Genomic DNA, 23416 nt, shown 5'->3' on the forward strand with positions numbered 1-23416 from the left:
GGGCCAGAGCTAGCTCTCACAGGCCCCCACTCATTCTCAAGGAGACTGTGGTGCCCAAGAATCCAAGCCAAATTCTTACAGTTCCGCATGGATCTCAGACTGTGCCTCTTCACCCCTGGAGCAGGATCCTGTGGCTTCTCACAGCCCAACTCCTGCCTGGTGGTGGCATGGGGTGCATACAGTCAAACTTCCCATGCATCCACCTCTATGAGCGGCCTCTGGCAGACCAGACGCAGCACACACATTTTAACCCACAAATAAGATGAATCAAAAACCATCACAACAAAGTTGGACAAGACAAATCCACAGAAGAAAAAGAACCCAAGAGCAAGCACAAGAATCACTCGCTCAGAAGTCAAATAAAAATACTGAGCCTAGTACAGACCTTTGTAGGCCCCCAGCTTGCTAAGAGCAAAGTACATTTTATTTAACTTTTTATTGATTCTTTGTGAATTTCACATGATGCACCCCAATCCCACTCTTCTCCTTGTTGCTTTGTTTCCACCCTCTGCCCTTACAACCTATCCCCTCCCCCTCATTGTTCCTCTCATTATGAAAGATTTTTGTAGTGTGCCATAGTATGTCCCAGTATATCCCACAATTTAACCTTTTGTTCACAAATTTTTGCTTGTAAATGTTTGTTGCAATGAGTCATTGGTCTGGTTTGAGGCCTCTGGCTTCTGCTACAATATCAATATGGGTTCCTCACAAGAACTCCTTTAAGATATTCTGTTGTTGCCCTGTGTCATGGAGATCCTGCAGCTTTGGATATTCAGGACCAGCTCCTTCCATGTGCTTCAGCAGTTTATAGATGGATAGCTGTTGGAGGGGGCCAACTCAAAGCCCTGTATCTTGGGCTGGGTGATATCTGAGCTGGTCAGCCCAGCCCACCAGCTCTCTTGCACCACTACCACCAGGGCAAGCTCTCCAGCACTTACTGTCCTGGCTAGTAGCTCCAATGCCATAACCAGCAAGGGACAGAGCTAGCTCTCCCACTCTCAGGACTTTGGGGCCAGCTCAAGTGCACCCACACTATCAGTACCAACTTTACTGTGCTGCTCAAGGGAGGTGTAGAGCCTGCTTTCCCAAGTGCTGAAGCAGGCAAGGGACTGGGTTAATGCTCCAGCTCTCATGACCTTGGAGCCATCTCTCTATTCTGCCATAGGTGGTGAGGGGGTAAAGAGTATTGTGTAGGGAGGTCATCTCTCCCTTGCCCATACCACCACAAAGCAGACAAGCTGAGGGGCCAGCACTCCCACTCTCATACCCTGAGGGCCAGTTCACCATTTTTCTACACCAAGAACAGCTTTACTATCCAGTCAAGGCATGAGGTTTGCTCTCCAGAGTGCTGCAGCAGGGACAGCTCTTCAGCTTTCATGACCTCTGGGCCAGCTCTCCTGTCTTCAATAAGTGACAAGAGTCAAGGTGTGTGTGTGTGTGTGTGTGCAATGGGTCTTCCTTGCCCATGCCACCACATGGCATAGAAGTGGCAGGGCTATATCTCTCACAATAACACCTTCTGGGCTGGTAAATCAAGCATTTATTTAAAAAAGACTTGAGTGTAGAAAGTCCTTTCTAATGGTTGAAAATTAAGATAGAAAACAAAGATAAACATTAGTCAAGGATACTAAAGCTTTCTGTAGATTCAAACCATTCCATTGTTATTCTGCCTTGAATTAAACACCAACAGAGCCTTTGATGTACATTCTAAGATATTATAATCAAATGGTTATTTATAGTATAGGGTGAGAGGCAATAAAGGATTGGAGGAGCTTCAATTTTGTGCTGGGATGGAAGTACTTGAGTTGCTTTCTGTTGGTAACAGTTAGATGGGAAGTTTCTCTAAAGTTCTGCATCTTTACATGCATGGTGTTTAATCTTCATTTGTCCTTTTATCTTGTGTTTTTCTACCACTATGCTGAGTGCTCTATAGGCAGATATCTGGAAAAGTGCAAAACCTTGAAGTTGCCATGGTCTCTAGTAATGTTGGTGCTTTAGCAGGGGAATCCATTGTGAGATTAAGCACAAGCAAGGGACAGGTGGGTATATGTGTCTTCTTAGCTTCATCTTGCCAGTCTCTTGTGTCTGTATTCTTAGGGTTGTATATTAAAACTTAGCACAAAGTTCTTCTATATTTTCTTTCTTTTAGTGCTAGCTGTCTCCAAGTTCCCATAGTTTATTCCATGATGAATAAGAATCATAAAGATCTCTGATCCATGAAACTCAGAGGGAGCTTCAATCTTTGCTAGTTTTTCTTAATCTAAGCCAGATGAATAGAACATTTCCTTTATTGAAGTTTCTTCTATACTCTGAATTACCCATCCTCATCCTTGGAGCAGTCTGATACAATACACATATATTTTTCTTGATCTAAATGAAAATTAAAGAGGGAGGAGCAAACTTTCCTAAAAGAAGATTCTTAATAGACAAAGAAGCAGTAGCATTTCATTGCAAAGAACAAAGTTGTTAAATCAAATTAACATCACCCACCCCTGATTGCCACCATTCCCAGATGTAAGACTTGAGACTAATATCTAAGTCTTGTTTCTTGGATTTTTCACACAAGAGATGGAGCAAGTCTTAATAATGCTGTTATGAAAGATGTCTCAATTGGTATGGGGGAATGTTAGTCAAGAGGGCTTTGACTAACATTGACAATGTAATGTCATGACAACTGGAAGTATGATATCATGGGTTGAAACGCTTTCAAAAAGATATTATAAACCTGAGAACAGTAGAATTTTCAACTCTCAATATTAGGCATTAAATGGTGAATAACTCATATTGGCTTCTCTGTAGTAGCTTTGGAAACATCAGTAGTTTAGGAAATGGTAAAACATCATATTGAAGATGTAGAAAAAGAAAAGGTGGATCAGTCAATGAAATCTGTCTTATGATTAGCATTGTTACCTTATATTATTTTCCATTATGTACCATTGCTTCCATGCTCATAGTATCATAAACAGTACCTATGCATATACATGTCTAGTCGGCAAATGTCTGACTTTACAGAAATATATAAGTGCCATGTAAAAGACTGAAGTGTATATTGGCTTTACCTACCATTTTATACTCAATGTTAGAAGAGTACTGAGGAGGGCAAGTGCATAAATGGCACCTGCTGAAAGAAAGAGAGAAAGAAAGAAAGAAAGAAAGAAAGAAAGAAAGAAAGAAAGAAAGAAAGAAAGAAAGAGAGAGAGAGAGAGGGAGAGAGAGAGAGAAAGAGAGAGAGAAAGAAAGAAAGAAAGAAAGAAAGAAAGAAAGAAAGAAAGAAAGAAAGAAAGAAAGAAAGGAGAGAGAGAGAAGGAAGAAAAGAAGGAAGGATACAAGAGCAAGGCAAATAATATAATGCATTCACTGTATTGACAATCATAATTAATTTATTCTCAGCCTGTATTAGTATATAAGCATCCTCATAAATAAAGTATTCAATACATACTCAAGGAACAGGTGACCCTTCCACTTGCATTTAAATATTATGAGAAAGGGAAATTCAGAAGTTACTCTATTGTAAAGCTCTGTGAAAGTCATTGGGTTATAGTGAAAACATTATTACTACACACACTCTGTCAAGGCTGCTTGTCAAGAGGTCCAAGACTATAGAGATTCTAAGAGCACTTAACTTTCTGCCCAATATTCTGATGCTCAGCTCTCCTGAACTTTTGTCTGTGCATCTCCCTTAACTTTACCTGAAAGAACATTTACTTTTTACATATATTTTCTGTTATTTCTAATATAAAGTTCTTACCAAAAGACCAGAGACAAGAGGCAAATATTTAGTTTCTAAATTGGACCCTCTTAAGCAAAATAATATATAAGACAAGACTCAATGATATCAAAATTATCTGAAGACAATTTTCTCTGTCATTTCTTGATTTTAGTATTTAAAACATCATTTATTTCTCAGTTGGAACGAACATGTAATTTTTAAAGTGGTGGTTTAGAGTATTCTTTGTGAAAATAAAAGCATATTTCATTTTAATTAAAAAGCCCTAGAAAAGCCAGGCGGTGGTGGTACACGCCTTTAATCCCAGCACTTGGGAGGCAGAGGCAGGCGGATTTCTGAGTTTGAGGCCAGCCTGGTCTACAAAGTGAGTTCCAGGACAGCCAGGGCTATACAGAGAAACCCTGTCTCGAAAAACCAAAAAAAAAAAAAAAAAAAAAAAAAAAAGCCCTAGAAAGCTACAAGTTTGGGTGCATTTTTTTCCATCAATTGTGAATTCACACCTGCTTGTTCCATGTTTTATTTGCATAAAAATAATTTAAAGTGTAACCACATACAATCTAAACTTTTAGGTTTATCCATCTTTTTTATTCTGAGATGGAAAGAAATATTTTGAGAAAGAGATAGAGAAAAAGAGAGAAAGACAGAAGGGGCGGGGAGAGAGAGGGAACAAAAATTTGGGTGGGAAAGGAGGTGGGAAGGATCTAGGAAGAGTTGTGGAGTATGACCAAAATGTATTTTATAAAACATTTTAAAATAAATTTTATGTAAATGTTCAGCATTATTGTCCATCAGGAAGATGCAACTTTTAAAAAGAAGAGTCTAGTTAAAGGTTGACTTTATTATCAGACTGAGCTCTCTGTGAAGGGAGCGACTAATATAGGAACAGAGCAGTGCTCTCTCTTATCCCTGCTCATTGGTCACTTTTTGGTACTATCCTGTGTCATATTTTTTAAAGCTTCTAAAATAATTTTTAATTCATCATATGTGTTTTAGATGAAATACAAATACAGGATCTTTTCAATACACTCACTAATTTGGAATAAATTTGTTTTTGTTTTTGTTTTGTTTTTGTTTTTCTGCTTGCAATCCTAAACAGTTAAGTTTACACATTGAGAGTTCTAAAAATTACCATCATAATTACAAAACTATTTGTCCATGTTCTTCTGTTTTAGAACTCTTAAAAAATGATGAATGCTCAACTAGATGCCATATCTATACGACTCTTCCTTTGACAAAAAAAAAAAAATCCAATTAGTTTTTAAAACCATCTAGATATTTTATTTTAAGGAACTACCAGTGTAAAATGCATTTATTGATTTCTGACACATTGCTAATACTCATTACTTTTATTTATAGGTATGAATATAAGCAAAAGTGAGATAACAACTGAAGCTTCATTAAAACCATCTAGAAGATCCCTGCCTTGCCTGGCCCAGAGCTATGCTCATTCAAAAAGCTTGAGTCAATCTGCTTCACTGTTTCAGTCAACTGAGAGTGAATCTCAGGCTCCAACTTCTGTAACATTTCTTTCTGCTGATAAGCCTGAACATGGTAAGTGACAGCTACTTTTTATTACATTTACAAAGAGTGACTATTTTTTTTACAAATTGACTAAGTTATTTTTTACTTTAAAATCCTGAGAGTAGTTTCTCTCCCTCCTCTCCTCCCTCTCCCTACCTCTCAACTCACTCTCTCCCCATTTATCCCTCCTTCCTTTCTCCTCAGAAAAGGGGAGGTCTTCCATGGATATCAACCAATCTTGGTATATGAATCTGCAGTGAGACTAGGTTCATCTTCCTCTACTGAGGCTAGACAAGACAGCTCAGTTAGGGGGAAGGGCAGGCAATGTAGTCTTCGACAGTCCTTGCTCCCACTTTAGGAATCCCACATGAAGTCTCAGCTGCACAACTTTTACATATGTGCAGAGAGCCTAGGTCTGTCCCATACACGTTCTCTGGTTGGCAGTTCCATCTCCTTGAGCCCCTATAGGCCCATGGTTGTCGATTCTGTAGGTTTTGTTGTGATGTCTTTGATCTCTCTGGCTCCTTCAATCTTTCTTCTCCACTTTCCACAAGACTCCTCAAACTCTACTTATTGTTTGTCTATGAGTCGCTGTATCAATTTTCCTCGGTTGCTGAGTGAAGCCTATCTGATCAAAGTTATGCTAGGCTGTCTGCAAGCACGGCAGAATATCACTAATTGTGTTAGGAAAAGAGTAAATAATTTTGACAATTGTTTTCTTCCTGCTTTGTTACATCTGTCTAGGATTTACTGAGCTCTTTAGGAATAAGTCTGGCAAAAGGAGAACAATACAGTGTTTGAATCATAGGAAAGGCAGCTTGTTGGCTAGCTATGTTTATTCTGTTTTGCTTTAGAGGTTGCCTATCCCAGGAGCAATTGAACATATATTGAGTGTGTTAAGGGGAAAATAAGCTCAACTTGTGAAGCACCAGATCCTAGGGCCCATATTTTATATCACTGTTGTTAGGACATCTCTGATAGTGATTTACAGACCATATTCAAGAATCAGTCAGCAATAAAGAATTTTATTTCCTTATAAAAAGCACCGCCTGAAGACACTCTAAGGAATCTTACACAAAAATTAAGCAATACATACACAAGCATAAAACTTTAGGATAAGTTAAACCTAGTTTGAAAAATAGATAATTAAATAGTAATAAGGAAAAGTACCAAGCATTTAGTAAATTATGAACTCTCCAACTTAATAAAAGAGAAGGAAAAGTATACATAGGATCTTAAACAACCAATAATAAAATTAATCCTCAAAATACCAGGACTTAGTAAACACCTTTACTAATTACTATTAAAATCCTATCCATAAATAATCTTCATTCTGAAATAATGGCACAGACTCACTCATTAGAATACAAAATAACATCTAGGGCTTTCTGTCATTAGGAAACTCACACAAGTGTTTTATAAATACATACTGAGGATGAAAAGAATATGCAGCATAGACAAGACCTGCAGAAACCAGTGCAGACAAAATAAAAGCATTATACTAAAATCTATTAAAGTGATTGAGAGTTGATTTCATTCTAGAAATGCAAGGGTTGGTTCAACTTATGCAAATCAATAAACACAGCACATCGGGTAAAGAAACAAAACTATCTGAATACCAAAATATTCTCAATAGAAGCACAAAAAAAGACCATTGAAAAATTCATGTCCCTTTTATCATGAAAACTCTTGAAGAAATTAGTAATAAAAGAATATGGTTTTATGTAACAAATTACATTAATTGATTACTTAATAACATTTTATTGATTTGGGCAAAAGTGGAAGCATTTCTTTGCAATTAAAATGCTATGGGTATCCACTTTTGCCTACTATTACTCAATATAATGCTGTTAGTCACAGTACTTGACAGGTTTAGGCAGAGGATTTTGATATTGAGGCCAAAATGGACCATGTTGTCAGTTTCAGTCTAGCCTGTTCTCCATAGACACTGTCTTTCTCAAACAAAGAAGCAAGTAAACAAAGTTGCACTACAGTTCCATATTTAAAAACACACACACACACAACAACATGACACTGACACAATATTAAAAACAGATAATGAGTCTCTGTAGATAATGAGGCAAAAATAATTGTTAGAGACAGGAGAATCTTTAGCACACACTTGAAAAAAATGTATCCACTTGCAGGTGAAACTGCATACTTCTGTCTCAGCATCCACAAAAAGCAAATCAGAATGTATCAAAGACCTTGGTATAAACCTATAACTTTGAATATAACAGGGATTAATAAGACTAACACTTAAAAGTCTATAGAGTTCTTGAATAGGGCTTCAGTGGTTCAGAAAATAATATGAATTGACAAAAGAAATTCAATAAAATATGGGAAGAGATGGCTTACAGAACAAGAGAAAGTCTTTGTCAACTATTCATTTGCTGGTAGGCTAATTTTCAGAATAAAGAATTAGAAGAAAAAAAAAACCCTTAAGGATCAAATCATCAGAATGATCAAAGAAGCTAAGTAGATATAAACAGGGGAGTGAATGTACAGCACATAGGTATAAAATATCTGATAAATGATGTCATCAGGGAAATGTAGTTTAAAGGTACACCAGAATCCAGGCTTGGTAGAATATAACTGAAACCTAACACTGTGGACATGGGAGACTACAAAATCATTAATTTGAGATCAGCATAGCCAATACGTAACTCCTTCAAAACTAATGTGGGCTATATGGTATTAATCTATGTAAACTAAAAACAAAAAAATAAACATAAATAATATTATCAAAATCTAATATATTTTACCTCCATTTCATTCCATTTGGAATGGCTATCTGTTTTATGTTTCTTTTGAAACATAAAACAGAACAAACAAAACACACTAAGGAATTTTGGGGGAGGATACACATTTAAAAAAATCATACACTCTAGGATACAAATTAATTTGTAAAATCATCATGAAATATATCTGTATGCCACCAAAGCTATCAAACTCTGCATATAGTAAAGATACCTAGATGCCCATGTTTATCAATGCAGCCTCCATAATAGCTTCTACAGAACCATCTTACACCTATCAATGCATAGATACATAAACAAATGTGACCTATATTCACAAGGGAATAGTGTCCATGCAGACAATAAAACGAGATCTTATTACATCAGGATAAGCAAAAAAGAATAAAATTGAAGACAATCATGTTAAGTGAAATAAATTCCTACTCAGAGAGGCAAACAAGCTTTGAATCTTGAGAGGGAGTCAGAAATCAAAATCAATGTAAGACAGTAAGAGGGCAGTAAAGGGATCAGTAAGAGGCAGGTGGGGAAAGAGTGGAAAATGGGAGGGGCAGGACAAAAATACATCTCAGGAATGTAAGAAAATTTTGCAAGGAATCCAGCTGTTATGGAACTAATATATTTAAAAATAAGAAACGCCAACTGTTTTAATTGAAGAGTTGATTTCTGAGGATGAGGTAGTATTGAAAACAGAACAAGTCTGAGATTTAAGGACATATGAACATGATGCCATACTGCAGAAAATGAGGACCTGAGATACTCTGGTTCACACATTCACTCATGGAAGACATCATGAGTGTCTTACATGAACACTTATGACCTGGGTTGCCTATAGACTACCCCAATTCATAAAATCAAGCCACACTCTGTTGTTTAATAGATATTTATATTTTCCCATTCTCCTCTTGATGTTTGTTTTATGAAAATATATTTCATTATGAGTCTCTTTGATTTCTTCTCCTGTATACCCTGAGAATACTAGAATTTTCTTTTCAATAATACAGCAATACTATGTATTTTATTCAACTTAAAGTGATGTGTGACAAAGTGGTAATTGTTTAAGATAATAAACAAGGTAAATGTAACAAAAGTTGGTGTTGTTTTATAAGTTAAATTTTAAATATTGCTTAAATATTTTGAACTTCAATACATTAAGTTAAACCATTTTTTTTGAGGATCATTTAGACATCACAGTCACTTTCTCACTAAGTATTTATTCCTCCAAATTACAAAGTGTCTCTGTTTTTTTCCCTAGTTACTTCTGAGGAGAGTAGAAAAGACTCTACCCTTAAGTGTTCCTTTGCTGACCTCAGTGACTTTTGCTTGGGTGAGTTAATTTCTAGTATTTTCTCCTCTGTTCCCTTTCTTGAAGAATACAGTGTACTCTTCAAACCTAGAACAATTTTTGATAAAAATGTTTGTGTTTTGTCTTTAAAATTTGAGCAGCGATTATAAAAATCTGAGGTTTATAATTAATTGATTTATTATACAATTTAAAGTTCAAATAGTATAAGGAAGCTGTAATGAATAATTCTATAACAAAGTGTGAGTGGATTTTTCTTATTAATTTCTTTCCATTCTAAACAAGTAAGTGCATTGACACTGGTATGATGAGATGTACCAAATTTTGTCAGCCAATATTTTTCATGAGAGTAAAAGTTGAAACTTCTGTCCTATTTCTTCAGTAGTGGATACTATCATTTTTATATGTTCCTATAAATTCAGAGTGAATCCATTTATGACTAACAGAAATTGATGATGAGTTTTCCTTATGCAAACACTGTTGGTGTGTTTGAATTGCCTACAAGTTGAAATATGAACAAATTGAAGACTCCTGGTGTGGGGGAGGAGGGTTGTTGAAATTCTCTGATCACGGTAACATAGAGTGACATGAATGTCCATGCCTTTTTTTGTTAGTACCTGGATAAACATAAATGTGTACAAGATGAAGAAAGTCTAAAATTTTTATCTTGTTCTATTTTCTATGACATTGTCAAGACATTTCAGCATTCCGCACACCTTGAACGGTGTTATTTGTAACAACATTCTGAAAATTACAATTTAATCATCTTTTTATATTACCTTTCGATCTGTGTTGCCTAGAAACAAGGCTAGTTTATTAATTTTCTAATTAAAATGTCATCTGGCTCATTTTACACGAAACTTCAAAGGGAACATTTTATCAGAACAAGAGAAAGTTCCTTCTATCGTACCTCATTTTGCAGCATGCTCTTCAGTTGCTCCTCTTCTGGGAGCAAAGCAACATGGAAACACTTGGTCTTCTCTGTTCTACACACCCACACAGTGGGACAGTTCCCATTAGTGTTTCACTAAATTAGTACCAGTTAAGATTTTCAGTTTCTGTAGACACAAAATGCTTTGATTTTAATGTACTGATCTAATTTTAGAAAACTTATTATTTCAAAAGCAAAGCATTTTTTTCTAAACCCAGTATAATGGGAAAAAATCATGTTTCATCATTTCTGTGGTCTCAACCCATGTGATGTTTCTTAGCATCAATCTACTTTTCCAACCTTACACTTGATATTTCATAATTTGTCAGTTTTTCATGATCTATTCATGCTGAAGAAATAATGAGGTTTCTGTAAAATTAAATAAACACTCACAGAGGAGGGGGTAGAAAGAAATCATATTTAAAAGAAAAACTCCAATACAATGAAATTTTTATGAAAGTACCTTTTACTCTCCTGTTCAATTGTCATCTGGAGTCTTACTGCCTCAGTCTGGTAACTTAGGCCTTGTCCTAGAAGCTTCTAGCTGCTCTACAATCTTATCTAGGCCTAGAGAGTTTTCAGCCTCTGAAACCTACTGCTGAATAAATTTACCCTTTCTAATTCTTTCTGAACTCTGGCTGCCTGGTCAATTCTGCTGTTCTATCTCAAAACTTCTCAGTCCATCTGGCTTCTTTCTCTTGCCCTCTCCTGAGTTGCTCTGCTTGGCCTCATAATAACTTTGACAATCTGTACTAATCTTCTGGCTCTTTCTCATTCTCTAACTTGCTCTGTCTTCTTGTTCTATGATTAGCTTATTCTCTCTATATAACCTGTCTCTGGCTTCTCTCTCTCTTTCTTTTTTTGATTTTTCAAGACAAGGTTTCTCTGTGTAGCCCTGGCTGTCCTGGAACTCACTCTGTAGACCAGGCTGGCCTCGAGCTCAGAAATCTGCCCGCCTCTGCCTCCCAAATGCTGGGATTAAAGGTGTGTGCCACCACGCCCGGCTTCTGTGCTGCTCTCTTAAGTAGCTTCCCTTTCCTCTCTCTTCTCATGAGAGTTTGTCATATGCTATTGTCAAATCTTTCTCTGATTTGTCACTTTGTCTGCCACTCAATTAGATACCACTTTCACACATAGGCACTTTCTTCTACAAACTAACTGTGCCTTCATTATTTTGGATTAAAGATGTATACTAAGGTCATGTCTATATTTTTGGTAGGGGAATTAAAGGTATGTGCTAAGGTCTGAGCTACACCACAAGAAGAAATATTATTTTTGACATAAACAAATAAAACAAACAAACAAACAAAAAACAATCTCAAGGTTCACGATGTGATCAAATATCCTGCAACAAATTTGCCAATATCTGTGTGACTGTAAATCTCTTAACACCCACATAATATGTGTAGTAGTACCAATCATCAGAATCGTTTTTTTAATATTCCATTTTTAATTAATTAATTTGCTTTACATCCCAATATCAGCCCCCTTCTCTTCTCAGTACCTATTCAAACAGATCCTCCCAACATTACTCCTCTCCTTCTTCTCTGAGAATGGGGAGACCCCATTAGGTACCACACACACACACACACACACACACACACACACACAAACACACACACACCACCTTGTCCCAACTCCACCTCTAGCTCATCACGTAACTGCAGGACTAAGTGCATCTCTTCCCACTGAGGCCAGACAATATGGGCCAATTAGAGGAACGGGATCTAGAAGCAGGCAACAAATTCAGGGAAGCCCCTGCTCCAATTGTTGAGGGATCCACGTGAAAACCAAGCTACATTTCTGTTACATAGGTGTCTGGGGTCTAGGTCCAGCCTACTCTCACTTGCTTCTTGTTTTGCGGTTTAGTCTCTTGCAGTCCCCAAGGATTCACATTAGTTGACTCTGTTGGTTTTCCCTTGGAGTCCCTGTTCTCATCAAATCTCTCAATTATTTTCCAAACTCTTCCACAAATCTCCCTGAGCTCTATCTAATGTTTGCCTCTAGGTCTCTGCATCTGTTTCTAATGACTCCTGGGTAGAGCCTTTCATAGGATCATTTTGCTAGGCTCCTGTCTGTAAGCATAACTGAGTATTATTAGTAGTGTCAGAAATTGGTTCTTGCCCATGGGATAGGTCTCAATTTAGGCCAGCCACTGATTGTCCATGTCCCCAGTCTCTGCTATATCTTTGTCCCTGCGCATCTCATAAGCAAGACATATTTTGGGTCAAAGGGTTTGTGGATGGGTTGCCATCCTTATCTCTCCACTGGGAGTCTTGCCTAGATACAGGAGGTGACCACTTCAGGATCCCTATTCCCCACTGCTACAATTCTCAGCTAGAGCAGCCTCCATAGACACCCTGGGAAATCTCTCAATCACAGGTTTCTGGAATGTCCTTGAGTTGCTTCCCCCCATCCCCCAATTTCCATTCTTTCTCTACTGTTCTCCTTATACTTAATCCTCTTCCTGGCTCCCTAGCCCTTTCTTTTTCCATCCAGTTCCTTCCATCCATTCACCTATAATATCTATTTTATTTTACCTTCTGAGAAAGATTCAACCATTTTTTTTAAATTAGGTATTTTCCTCATTTACATTTCCAATGCTATCCCAAAAGTCCCCCATACCCACCCACCCCCACACTCCCCTACCCACCCACTCCCCCTTTTTGGCCCTGGCGTTCCCCTGTACTGGGGCATATAAAGTTTGCAAGTCCAATGGGCCTCTCTTTCCAGTGATGGCCGACTAGGCCATCTTTTGATACATATGCAGCTAGAGTCAAGAGCTCCGGGGTACTGGTTAGTTCATATTGTTGTTCCACCTTGAAGACTGATATTTCCTCTTGTTCAAAGTAAGAACTCTGAAGAAAGACTATAGTTTTATTGCTTTAGAGCTTACATTTCTACCAGGACTGATGTGTTATTTACTTCTCCAGGGGCTTTGATAAGCATCCTGATAAAAAAATAACTCAACGAAGAGGTGTCATTTAGGCTCATGTTTCAAGGATCATGGCAGAGAAAGTATGGAGACCAGAGCCTGAGGCCATGGGTCACAGTGCATTTTAGGTTGCTTGTCAAACTTGTTCAATTAATCGGTATTCTTGGGTGGACTTTCAAAATGTATTCAGTCTGACCACTGATTACCCTATTCACTCCTTTACATAGTTTAGTCCATGATGTCCTGGCTAAACTGGTGCAATAGGTGTCTAATTGGACTCTGATCTTTACAAACTCTTGCATTTTTATAGTCTGTTTTCTACATTGCCATGATGAAGGAAAAATGAAATCTCCTTATTTCTCTGCTCCAGTCTCTCCAGGGTTTCTCATTCCATTTAAAATATAACTTACTTTGGGCTTCAGAGGCCCTCTGAAATCTGGGTCTATCCTCTATAGGCCAGTTCCTAATGCATCCTTTCCGTCACAGTGCTGTAGCCAAATTACTCATGTGCTTTTCACTCATCACAAGTTTGCTCTCATCTCAGGACCTCACATTAAACCAGATCCACCCCAGCTCTCTTCTGCTTCAACAGGAATTGCTTTCCTTCATAATTAATACTGCTGCTTAACATTATATGGTTTGTTTAGGGATCCTTACCTGGGATTAATATGCAGAGACTTTGTTAATCATACAGGCATTCATAGCCCTATGATAAAGAATAGTCTATGGTACATATTTCATGTTCAAAAATATTTTAGGGTTAGTTACAGGAGTGAGGAATGGATATAAGTCAGAGCACATTAACAAATACACAGAGCTTCAGAGTGCAGACCACTGCTTTGCTCCCAGGATGCCATTTGGCACAGTAGAAAAAAATGAGCAATGACCTATGATCATCTTTTTCACTTACAGGAACTTATTTAGAGATCTAAAAGTCATCATGCTTCAATTATAGAATTTCTTTTCTTATATTACTCAATGTGAAAGTTTAACTGATACACAGATATTTAAAGACACCTGTTTATCTATTAATAATAAAACACTATATAGGACTCCATTTATATCCAGTTTACAAAATGATAACAATTGATATTGAAAATATGATATATAATTGCTTAGTGACTGACAGTTCAATGCTGACTGGGTGAATGACTGGAAGCCTGGATGATATGTGTAGTGAACACTAGCAACAGGCACAGCAGGGTTCTCTGAGTACCATCAATAGCCTGAATGGAACTCTCTCACAACAGAAATACAGAAACAAGGTGTGTGGTTATGGACAAATTAAAAAGTACAGAAACAAAGAATACATTAATTCCTTCATTATCACAATGTTAAATCTCTGAGAAATCATTATTGGGACGATCCATGGACTTTTCCCCAGGGAATTTTCAGATGAGTAATAATTATAAAGATGGAGTATGGTAGCAATCAAAGGTGCAGCTTATATACCAATTCTTGGGTCCACACAATCTGTGCTTCAGCTTTCTAAGTTGTGAAATGGAGACATTATTTAATTCAGTCCTATAATATGGATATCAAGCAGATTAGAATTAGATATTCTGGGAAAGTCAAGAAAGAGAATGTATATTGGATAAGATTAAATTAGAAAATATGTAAATTATAAAAATAACTTTAATCCACTATAATTTAATAATATACATTATAAGATATTGTGGTAATTTTAGACAAAGTGTAACGACCTATAAATAGAAAAGTTTCAAATTAGGGAAACTGACTGGTAATATTGTCATACATTCAAAATTCTCCAACAGGGTCATCACCAGGAGTGCCTGGTGCTCCTGATGTACATTAAATAAATTATAATGAAGCAATGAGATGAAATGGCATTGTGATGAAAAAAATACATAGACTTGGGATAATCTAGCTACTGAAATTACAATCTGACTACTGGCTGTAAAATTTATTCTTTTATTAGTAGTAGAATTTAAAATTAATAACAAACATAAGGAATATATATATTTAATTCTTTATATTTTATATGTTTAATACTTTATATATAATAAACACACATATATAACATATATAAAAATTATAGATTTGTTTATTTTATCTAATATATCATATATACAATATGTTATATAATATATATAGCTAAGTAAATTTAAATATATTAAACTATATTATTTTATGTATTTGTATATTGTATATAGTGTGTATAATATATAATTAATATAATATATTAGAAAATATAAATATATTTTCAATTTTTAAAAATTATATATATATATTTATGTGTGTGGGGGTGTATATAGTACTTTATGTTTTCTGGTCACTTTTCATGTATTATTTCATTAGTATTAGGAAGGAATCCATGTAAATATTTGTTATCTCTAAATTTTTTACAAGAAGACTCTTGCAAGCCCACTATCTTTGTAACAGTGAGGAAGCCTAGATGTAGCTTAAATTATTGAAAGCAACAGCTTATTCTCTTTTCATTCTTGCAGCTTCCTTACTTCAACATGTGGTTTAATTTCCTTAAATTTCCAACTGTATTATTTTACTGGGTGTATATTGTTAGATCTTTGGGGAATTAAAAGGCAGTAAGAGTTCTATTGGTTAAAAAAAGAGAGAGAGCTCTATTGGTTATGGAAACTCTCATCTCACTATCAACTATTGCAAAAGCTGCTATGGTTGGAGTTTTGAAAGTAATTTTTTTTATGTGTTCAAATTCCTGAATTTTAAGATGCAATTAACTGTTAGCATCAACATCAAATACTAAGAGCTTTTAAAAGAAAGTGGATAGTTACCACATTTGTTAATTATGTGTACTGTGAACCTTATCCTAATTTCTGAAATGTTACAATGTGAAAAAAAAAAAGTTTACAAGGGGAGAAATATGATGGAACCTTGGGTAACAATGTAATGTGACTGTTTGTAGGATATTTTTATTTGTAACTTAAATGATATTGTAGGCATTCTGAAAGAAAGGCATTATCAAATGAAGTGGATTAAATAAAAAGAAATGTCTTTAATAAGAGCCAAAACACATTAGCAAATTTCATTTCTATTTCAGAAGAACCACTGGTGAAGGAGTGATTAACTCCATGAATCCAAACACAATATGTTCCTCTCCATTGTTGCCCACAGAGATAGCCTGGCAGAAATACCAACTTAAAACAATTTTAAAATTCTGACAGTTATGATACAAACATCCTCTGGGAAGAATAACAGAAAAGATTTAGCTACAATGAAAAACTATACCAAATCTAAACTATTTTATGTTCATTGTGTGCTGTCTTTTCTCCTTCTTAATCCTATCCTAACATATCCCTCAAGTTGTTTTCCCCCTCTGGTGCTCTGATAAAATACTTAGATGACAATAACATAGGGTAATTTTATTTTCACTTACAACTCTGTCACAGTCCATTATGACACAGAAGTCGGGCTGTCAGTAGCTTAGCATAGCTCTCAGATCCACATCATATCCATATTCACACCATATCTGCACTCATTAAACTAGTGTCTGGCTCACTTTCTCCATCCTATTCAGCCCAGATTCCCTTGTCCAGAGACTGTTCCTGTCCACAATTAAAATGGGTCCTTGCATATCAGTTGAGGTAGACAACATAGTCTGCAGGCATGTCCAGCTGTCTCTCTCCCACGTGCATCTACATCCTGTCAAGTTGACAATTGACACTAATCACCACAACAGAGTTTTACAAAGTTTCATGAAAAATAAAAGATTATTGAAATAATATGTGAAAATGCATCAAATACTTGATTAATATTATACTCTGAGCACTTATTTCATTCTAAATTAAAACATTTTTTTTTCGAGACAGGGTTTCTCTGTATAGCCCTAGCTGTCCTGGAAATCACTTTGTAGACCAGGCTGGCCTTGAACTCAGAAATCTGCCTGCCTCTGCCTCCCAAGTGAATTAAAACATTTTTATGTAACTAAATTTTTTACTCATCAAATTTTCAACAATTTTTGAAAGCTCACAGCTTGTTAAACAATGAGATGAATATTATAATATAAAATATGAGCAGAACACTGTGCTGATGACACTTACAGTAGGAGGAAATAAGTATAGCCATTTTCTCTTTCCCTTAAGTATACACATACATAATAAAACCACATAGATAATAATAATACATATATATATGTATATATATACATCCTTATATAATGCATATTTATATAGCATATCTATGCTACATATGTTATAATTCAAGATAAACACATATGAAGTTATTATATAGTCTGTATGTATACGTTTTATATAAATACATATGCTCCTGCATGGAATAACAAATTATGATAAAATTAAAAATGATAAAGCCATGCTGAATACAATGAAATATCAGAGTCTTTGTTAGATATAGATATAGATGAGACATTCTCTGGTGAGGTAACAGACAATACTACTCTGGGTGACACAGGGATCATATCATTGGAAGACAGAAGACCCAGGAATAAAAACCCTACAGGGAAAATATACTTCACATCAAGGAACCAAAAGCACATATGTAAAGGAAAAGGACATTGCAAAATGATATGGTCACCAACACAATGTGTGCTTGGAAATAGTTCCATTCTGTTTTTATAAGTCAAAATCTCATATTATCCTAAATAGATTTAGGATTTTGGATTGAACTGTACTCATATTTATACTTGGCTACTGAGAGATGTGTGTAGTATGGAGACCACAGGTTGGTCACACCTGGTAGAGAGAAATTTTTGTGAGTGTAAATTTTCTTTCCTTTATATTTTGATAAATTTCGAATTGGGCTCATGAGAGGCTTTGGCAAATTTGTAAAAACTTTTAACAAAATGCATATTTGTTGAGGAGAGAAAGGTTTCAGCCAGATTCACTACCTTCAATCCAGGAATGGTTATTTTTATTCAAACCCAACTTTTCAAATACATGTACATATTGGCCTGTGATAATAGCATTTTCATTTTAAATTCTTCATCACAGCAGATATTAAATCACATAAAACTTTTAAAAATACAAACTTTGTCTCACACCTTTGCTTCATATTTGTATATAATCTTTGCTTTCTGGGTTAATATCATTGTGAGGATTATGTTTAATATCTAGTGCTTCCATTATTTACATTTAATAAACACATGAAACTATAATATAACCCATCTACATACTTTTGTACACTCTGTTTCTCCAAAACTTCACCATATCTCCATCATGCTGTATGACAAGGCAATGTACACATTGGCTAGGAAACCCAAGTATAAATGAACAGTGACAGTGTAGCAATTCTGCCACACATAGGATGGAGGACCTCAAGTTATTATCTCAATATCATAAGTGCTAAAAGACAAGGCTTTTGACCTGAAATTTGAATATGTAAAATAATAAGTACAACTGACATCCTTTTCTATTGCGCCATCCCTGACTCCTTAGATTACTGTTGCTTTCTTTCCTTCGTATATTATATTCATTACAATTGTCTTTCTTTTCTTTTAAAATGACCCTTTGTTCTGACCACTATTAGCATCCCTATCACTTTGATTCAAAACCATCTTCTCTCCCTAGTCTTTGCAAGTCTCTTTTCCTCTGCCTTTAGTACCTCAGTCTATTCTTTACAGAATTACTTTTGTTAAAATAGAGATGATGCCACAGTGCTCAAATGTGTTTCTGTGTCTCCCGTTTAAAAGATAAAAGCTCTCCTCTCCAATAGTTACAACTCTACAGAATCTGTTTTACTCCCTCTACTGCCTCTCTACCATGACACCATGCCGTGTCCTCCTTTCCTCCCCAATAGCCTCATTACCGTTGCCTTCGAACATATAGGATGGCATAGTTTACCTCATAAACCTGGTCTTCTCCTTGTATCCTGCTTCCACAGAAGTTCACTTACCTCAGTGAGATTTTGTTCCAGGGTTAGCTCTGGGTGGCAGTCTTTGACAACCTTGTTTAAAATGCTACAGTATTTCCTCACTTGATACTATTTTCCCACCTACTCCTCCTGATTCAACTTTTCAATAACTGTATCAGCAAATGTGTTGTTTGTCTTTAGCATTGTCAAGTTAATCAAGTAGGTAACACAGTTTCTTGTGCTGTGTACTGGATCCTAGCTAGAATCATCCCAAGTGCACTGCAGAGCTAAAATGTATTTATTCAATGAGGAGAGAAAATGTCTCCAAGATCAGAAGTAAAAGAAATAGGATGGCCACAGATATCTTTTCGACCCACAGGCCACTTCCATTCTAACATGACACCATACCATGAGCCTCTCCATTCCCTCCCCAACAGCCTCCGTACCATTGTTCCCCAATGTCAGCTATCACCTTCTGCTTAACCCCAGGTGAGCATCCTACTTGTCTCACTTAAGAAAGAAAAGAAGGAAAGGACAGGAAGGCAAGGAAGAAAAGAAACACTAGTGACTCCATCTTCTTCAAACTAAAGGGCAAGTTAAAGGCACCATGGATTTGGTAACTTCTGAAAGAAATAAAGTCCAGAATGGCAACTTTCTGCTATCTTAAGTAACCACCAGACAAGTCTACAATCTGCAGTTTTTATTGGAAACAGGTTAACCCTTCTTCCAGTTTTGTGTGTAACTTTCTGCTCTTTCTCTTCATGTCTGTACTCACCTGTCCTTACTGTCCTCTATTGAACTGACACCACCAGTTCTTTTATTGCCTGTTTCATTCCCCCTTATCATATTTTCTGCAATGTCATCCAATGATATTCAATGCAGTTTTCTTAATTACAGTTTCTTTCCTCTCTTTCATTTGTGTTTTATGAAGAAAGATTTTTGTGTTACTGTTATTTTAAATCATTTACTTAGAGAAGCTGATTTTCCTTCTTTTCTTTTTCTTTTTTTAAATCACTTTTATTTTTATACAGTGCAGTTGTTACCCTCCTCGCTCTCTCCACCTTCTTCATCCTATTCCTCCTCTCCCCTGTCTCCAAGAGGGTGTGCCCCCCCACAACAGGCCTCCCCACTACCTGGGACCTCAAGTCTCTTGAAGGTTAGGCACCTCTTCTCTCGCTGAGGCCAGACCACAAAGTCCTCTTTCGTATATGTATCAGGGGCCCGAGGACCAGCTGCCTGGTTGTATGAGCCTGGTTGGTGGCTAAGAATTTGAGAGATCTCAGGGATCCAGGTCAGTTGAGATTGCTGGGCTTCCTATGGGGTCACTCTCCTCCTCATCTTCTTCCAGCCTGCCCTTATTCAACCACAGGTGTCCCGAACTTCAGTCCATTGGTTAGGTGTAAGTATCTGCATCTGTCTTAGTCAGGTGCTTGTTTGGACTCTTGGAGGGGTAGCCATGCAAGACTCCTGTCTGTAAGCATACCTTAGCATCAGTAATAGTGTCAGGCCTTGGAGCCTCTCCCTGAGATGGATTCCAATTTGGGCCGGCCACTGGACCTCCTTTCCCTCAGTCTCTTCTCTATATTTGTCCCTGAATTTCTTTTAGACAGGAACAATTCTGGGTCAGAGTTTTTGACTACAGGGTAGCAACCCCACCCTGCGACTTAATGCCCTGTATTTCTACTATAAGTGGACTCTACAAGTTCCCCACTGTTGAGCATTTCATCTAAGGCCCCTCCCTTTGAGTCCTGGGAGTCTCTCACCTCCGAGGACTCTGGTACATTCTAGAGGGTACCCTGTCCCCATCTTGCCACTGAGGTTGCACATTTCCTTTTATTGTGCTGGCTTCTCTCCTGTCCTGCCCTCCCAATACCTTATTGTTCCCATTTTCCCCTCTATTTCCCCTCTCCCACCTAGGTCCCTCCCTCCCTCTGCCTCCTGTAATTGCTTTCTTCTTCCTCCCAAGTGGGATTGAAGCATCCTCACTTGGGCCCTTTGGATTGTTAACCTTCTTGAGTTCTGTGGATTGTATCTTAACTATTCTGTACATTTGTTTGGCTAATATCCACTTGTTAATGAGTACATATCATGCATGTCCTTTTGGGTCTGAATTACCTCACTCAGGATGGTATTTTTCTAGTTCCATCCATTTGCCTGCAAAATGTCCTTGTTCTTAATAGCCAAATAGTAGTTAATTGTGTAAATGAACAAGGTTTTCTGTATCCATTCTGTTGTGGGACATCTGGGCTGTTTCCATCTTCTGGCTATCACAAACAAGGCCACTATGAACATATGTGCCCCTGTCGTATGGTGGGGTATCTTTTGGGTATATGCCCAAAAGTAGTATAGGTGGGTCTTCAGGTAGATCTATTTCCAATTTTCTGATGAACTTCTAGATTGATTTCCAGAGTGGTTGTACCAGTTTGCAATATTGTTTAATATTCACAAATATGAGTTTTAAAATACCTAGGTGTGGTTCACTTTTATATATCTCTTACTAGCATTATAACTCTGCATGATAGTTAAGTCTCAGTTTATTTCTTTTATTATTAAATATCAACAAAAATAATATACTCCATAAAGAAATTAAGCTAAAGGAAGCAATGCTTATGAAGTTTTTGGCTATAAGCAAATAGCAAATGTAAATAAATTATCATTTCTCCTGCAGTCTTCTAGATAGATTAAATAAGTTTAACCATTATATAATCAGAGCATTTTGCATAACTTTATTAATTGTATGTAAGGAGATGAAATGCATAATCTACATATTCTAAAATTGATGTCATGGTAGCTTCATAAGATATGTCATAAGATAACATGTTTTAAAAATTATTAAAGAAATTAATGTCTGAGTAGTTTTGCTTTCTTCCCTACAGCAAGTCGACTGACTGAATTCTTGGAAGTACTGTACAGTCATTCATGTCAAATTCATGTTTGACTGTTATCAATGTATTTTATAATATAACTTACTCCAAGACTATTATTTCTCAGAAAAGGCTAACTATATTATGTTTGATGAGATATTTGTTCATGTGAAATGTAATTTTTGTAAAATTCATCAACAGTTCTTTGTGATATTATCAGCCATCTTAGATATTTCCTACTTAATAATCTCATTAATTATTATGTAGAGTAGCTTCTAATGTAATTGAACTTATAATATCTTATATAGTTTTATTACTGTAATCATTTAAATTTTTCCAATTTTGGCAATTGTAGTTTTAAATCACCTAATTTATACATTTTCATAATATTAATGAGCATGGTTTTCTTCTGTGGAGTTCTTTAACCCTTTTGCAAAATTCACATTTCTAAAACTTCCCATGTTTAAAAAATAATGAATCCAAATTAGGTGCTTGTAATGTTAAAAAATGGTTAAGATTCACTTCAATCATTACAAATATATTTACCCACAACTTCAAATGATAAGTCCAAAACAGTTTTCATGGCTCCCGGTGTGTATTTAAAGCTTATATAAATAAAGAAAATATCCAATAAAAAAAAGTGAAAAAGCACAGACATACTGAGTTCTCATAGAAGTCATTCCCAGCTTCAGCAACAGGGCAGCCATTTGTGTGATTGTTTTTGAGCTTATCCTTTGACTAGATAATTATGTGAATATTTTGTTTGACCAAATTTGAGGAACACTAAAAATGCAAATTTTTAAGTGGTAAAAATTTTTGTGGGGAATTCATGGAATGGTGGGTATATCCTCCCATTCTGAGGGAGGGACAATATTGTAGAAATCACTGAGAATTCCACACTGCCTCACCCCTGCCATGGGCCAGTACAGGGAGGAGCAAAGCCCTCAGGGTCTTCAGTCTTCCTTAATCTAAGAGAGCAGGTACAGAGGGACATCACATGATGCTTGGGGCAGAGGGTGGGGGGAGCAGGGCGTGATATGTGTGATCCTCTAAAGGCTAGGGCCTTCTCCTCAAAACTGGCAAAGAAACAAGTTCACTCCTAGCACCACACTTGTATCTTACCCGTGATGAGGATGTTGCTTCCCAGAGAAAATCCTGTAGATTCCACACTAGGTTGTCAGCTGCAACATACATCGTTGTTCTGTGACACGGCAATCCTCATAGAGATGTTCATTTTAGTCCCGTCTTTTTTTCCTTTTTCCTTTCCTTTCCTTTCCTTTCCTTTCCTTTCCTTTCCTTTCCTTTCCTTTCCTTTCCTTTCCTTTCCTTTCCTTTCCTTTCCTTTTTTTTCCCTCTCCTCTCCTCTCCTCTCCTCTCCTCTCCTCTCCTCTCCTCTCCTCTCCTCTCCTCTCCTCTCCTCTCCTCTCCTCTCCTCTCCTTTTCTTCTTTTTTCTTTTTCATCTTTTCTTTTCTTTTCTTTTCTTTTCTTTTCTTTTCTTTTCTTTTCTTTTCTTTTCTTTTCTTTTCTTTTCTTTCTTTCTTTCTTTCTTCTTCTTCTTCTTCTTCTTCTTCTT

The 23416-nt window shown here is 36.5% G+C and overlaps 1 protein-coding gene across 2 annotated transcripts in view; it reads left to right on the forward strand.

Annotated features, from left to right (window-relative positions):
• Ano3 (anoctamin 3) overlaps positions 1–23416 on the forward strand; it is a 310140-nt gene that overhangs the window by 67699 nt on the left and 219025 nt on the right. The window contains exons 1-3 of one of the 2 annotated variants that reach the window (XM_029474347.2): positions 1955–2039; positions 5084–5278; positions 9260–9331. In XM_029474347.2, coding sequence (XP_029330207.1) covers positions 5086–5278; positions 9260–9331 — 265 coding nt within the window. In that variant the 5' untranslated portion in view covers positions 1955–2039; positions 5084–5085. Of the gene's footprint in view, positions 1–1954; positions 2040–5083; positions 5279–9259; positions 9332–23416 lie in introns of those variants that run through there. The other variant, XM_021184432.3, reaches the window with a different exon arrangement.

This window comes from Mus caroli, unplaced genomic scaffold (genome assembly GCF_978045245.1).
Source record: "Mus caroli unplaced genomic scaffold, Mus_caroli_1 scaffold_2, whole genome shotgun sequence".
In the NCBI taxonomy this organism is placed as follows: Eukaryota; Metazoa; Chordata; class Mammalia; order Rodentia; family Muridae; genus Mus; species Mus caroli.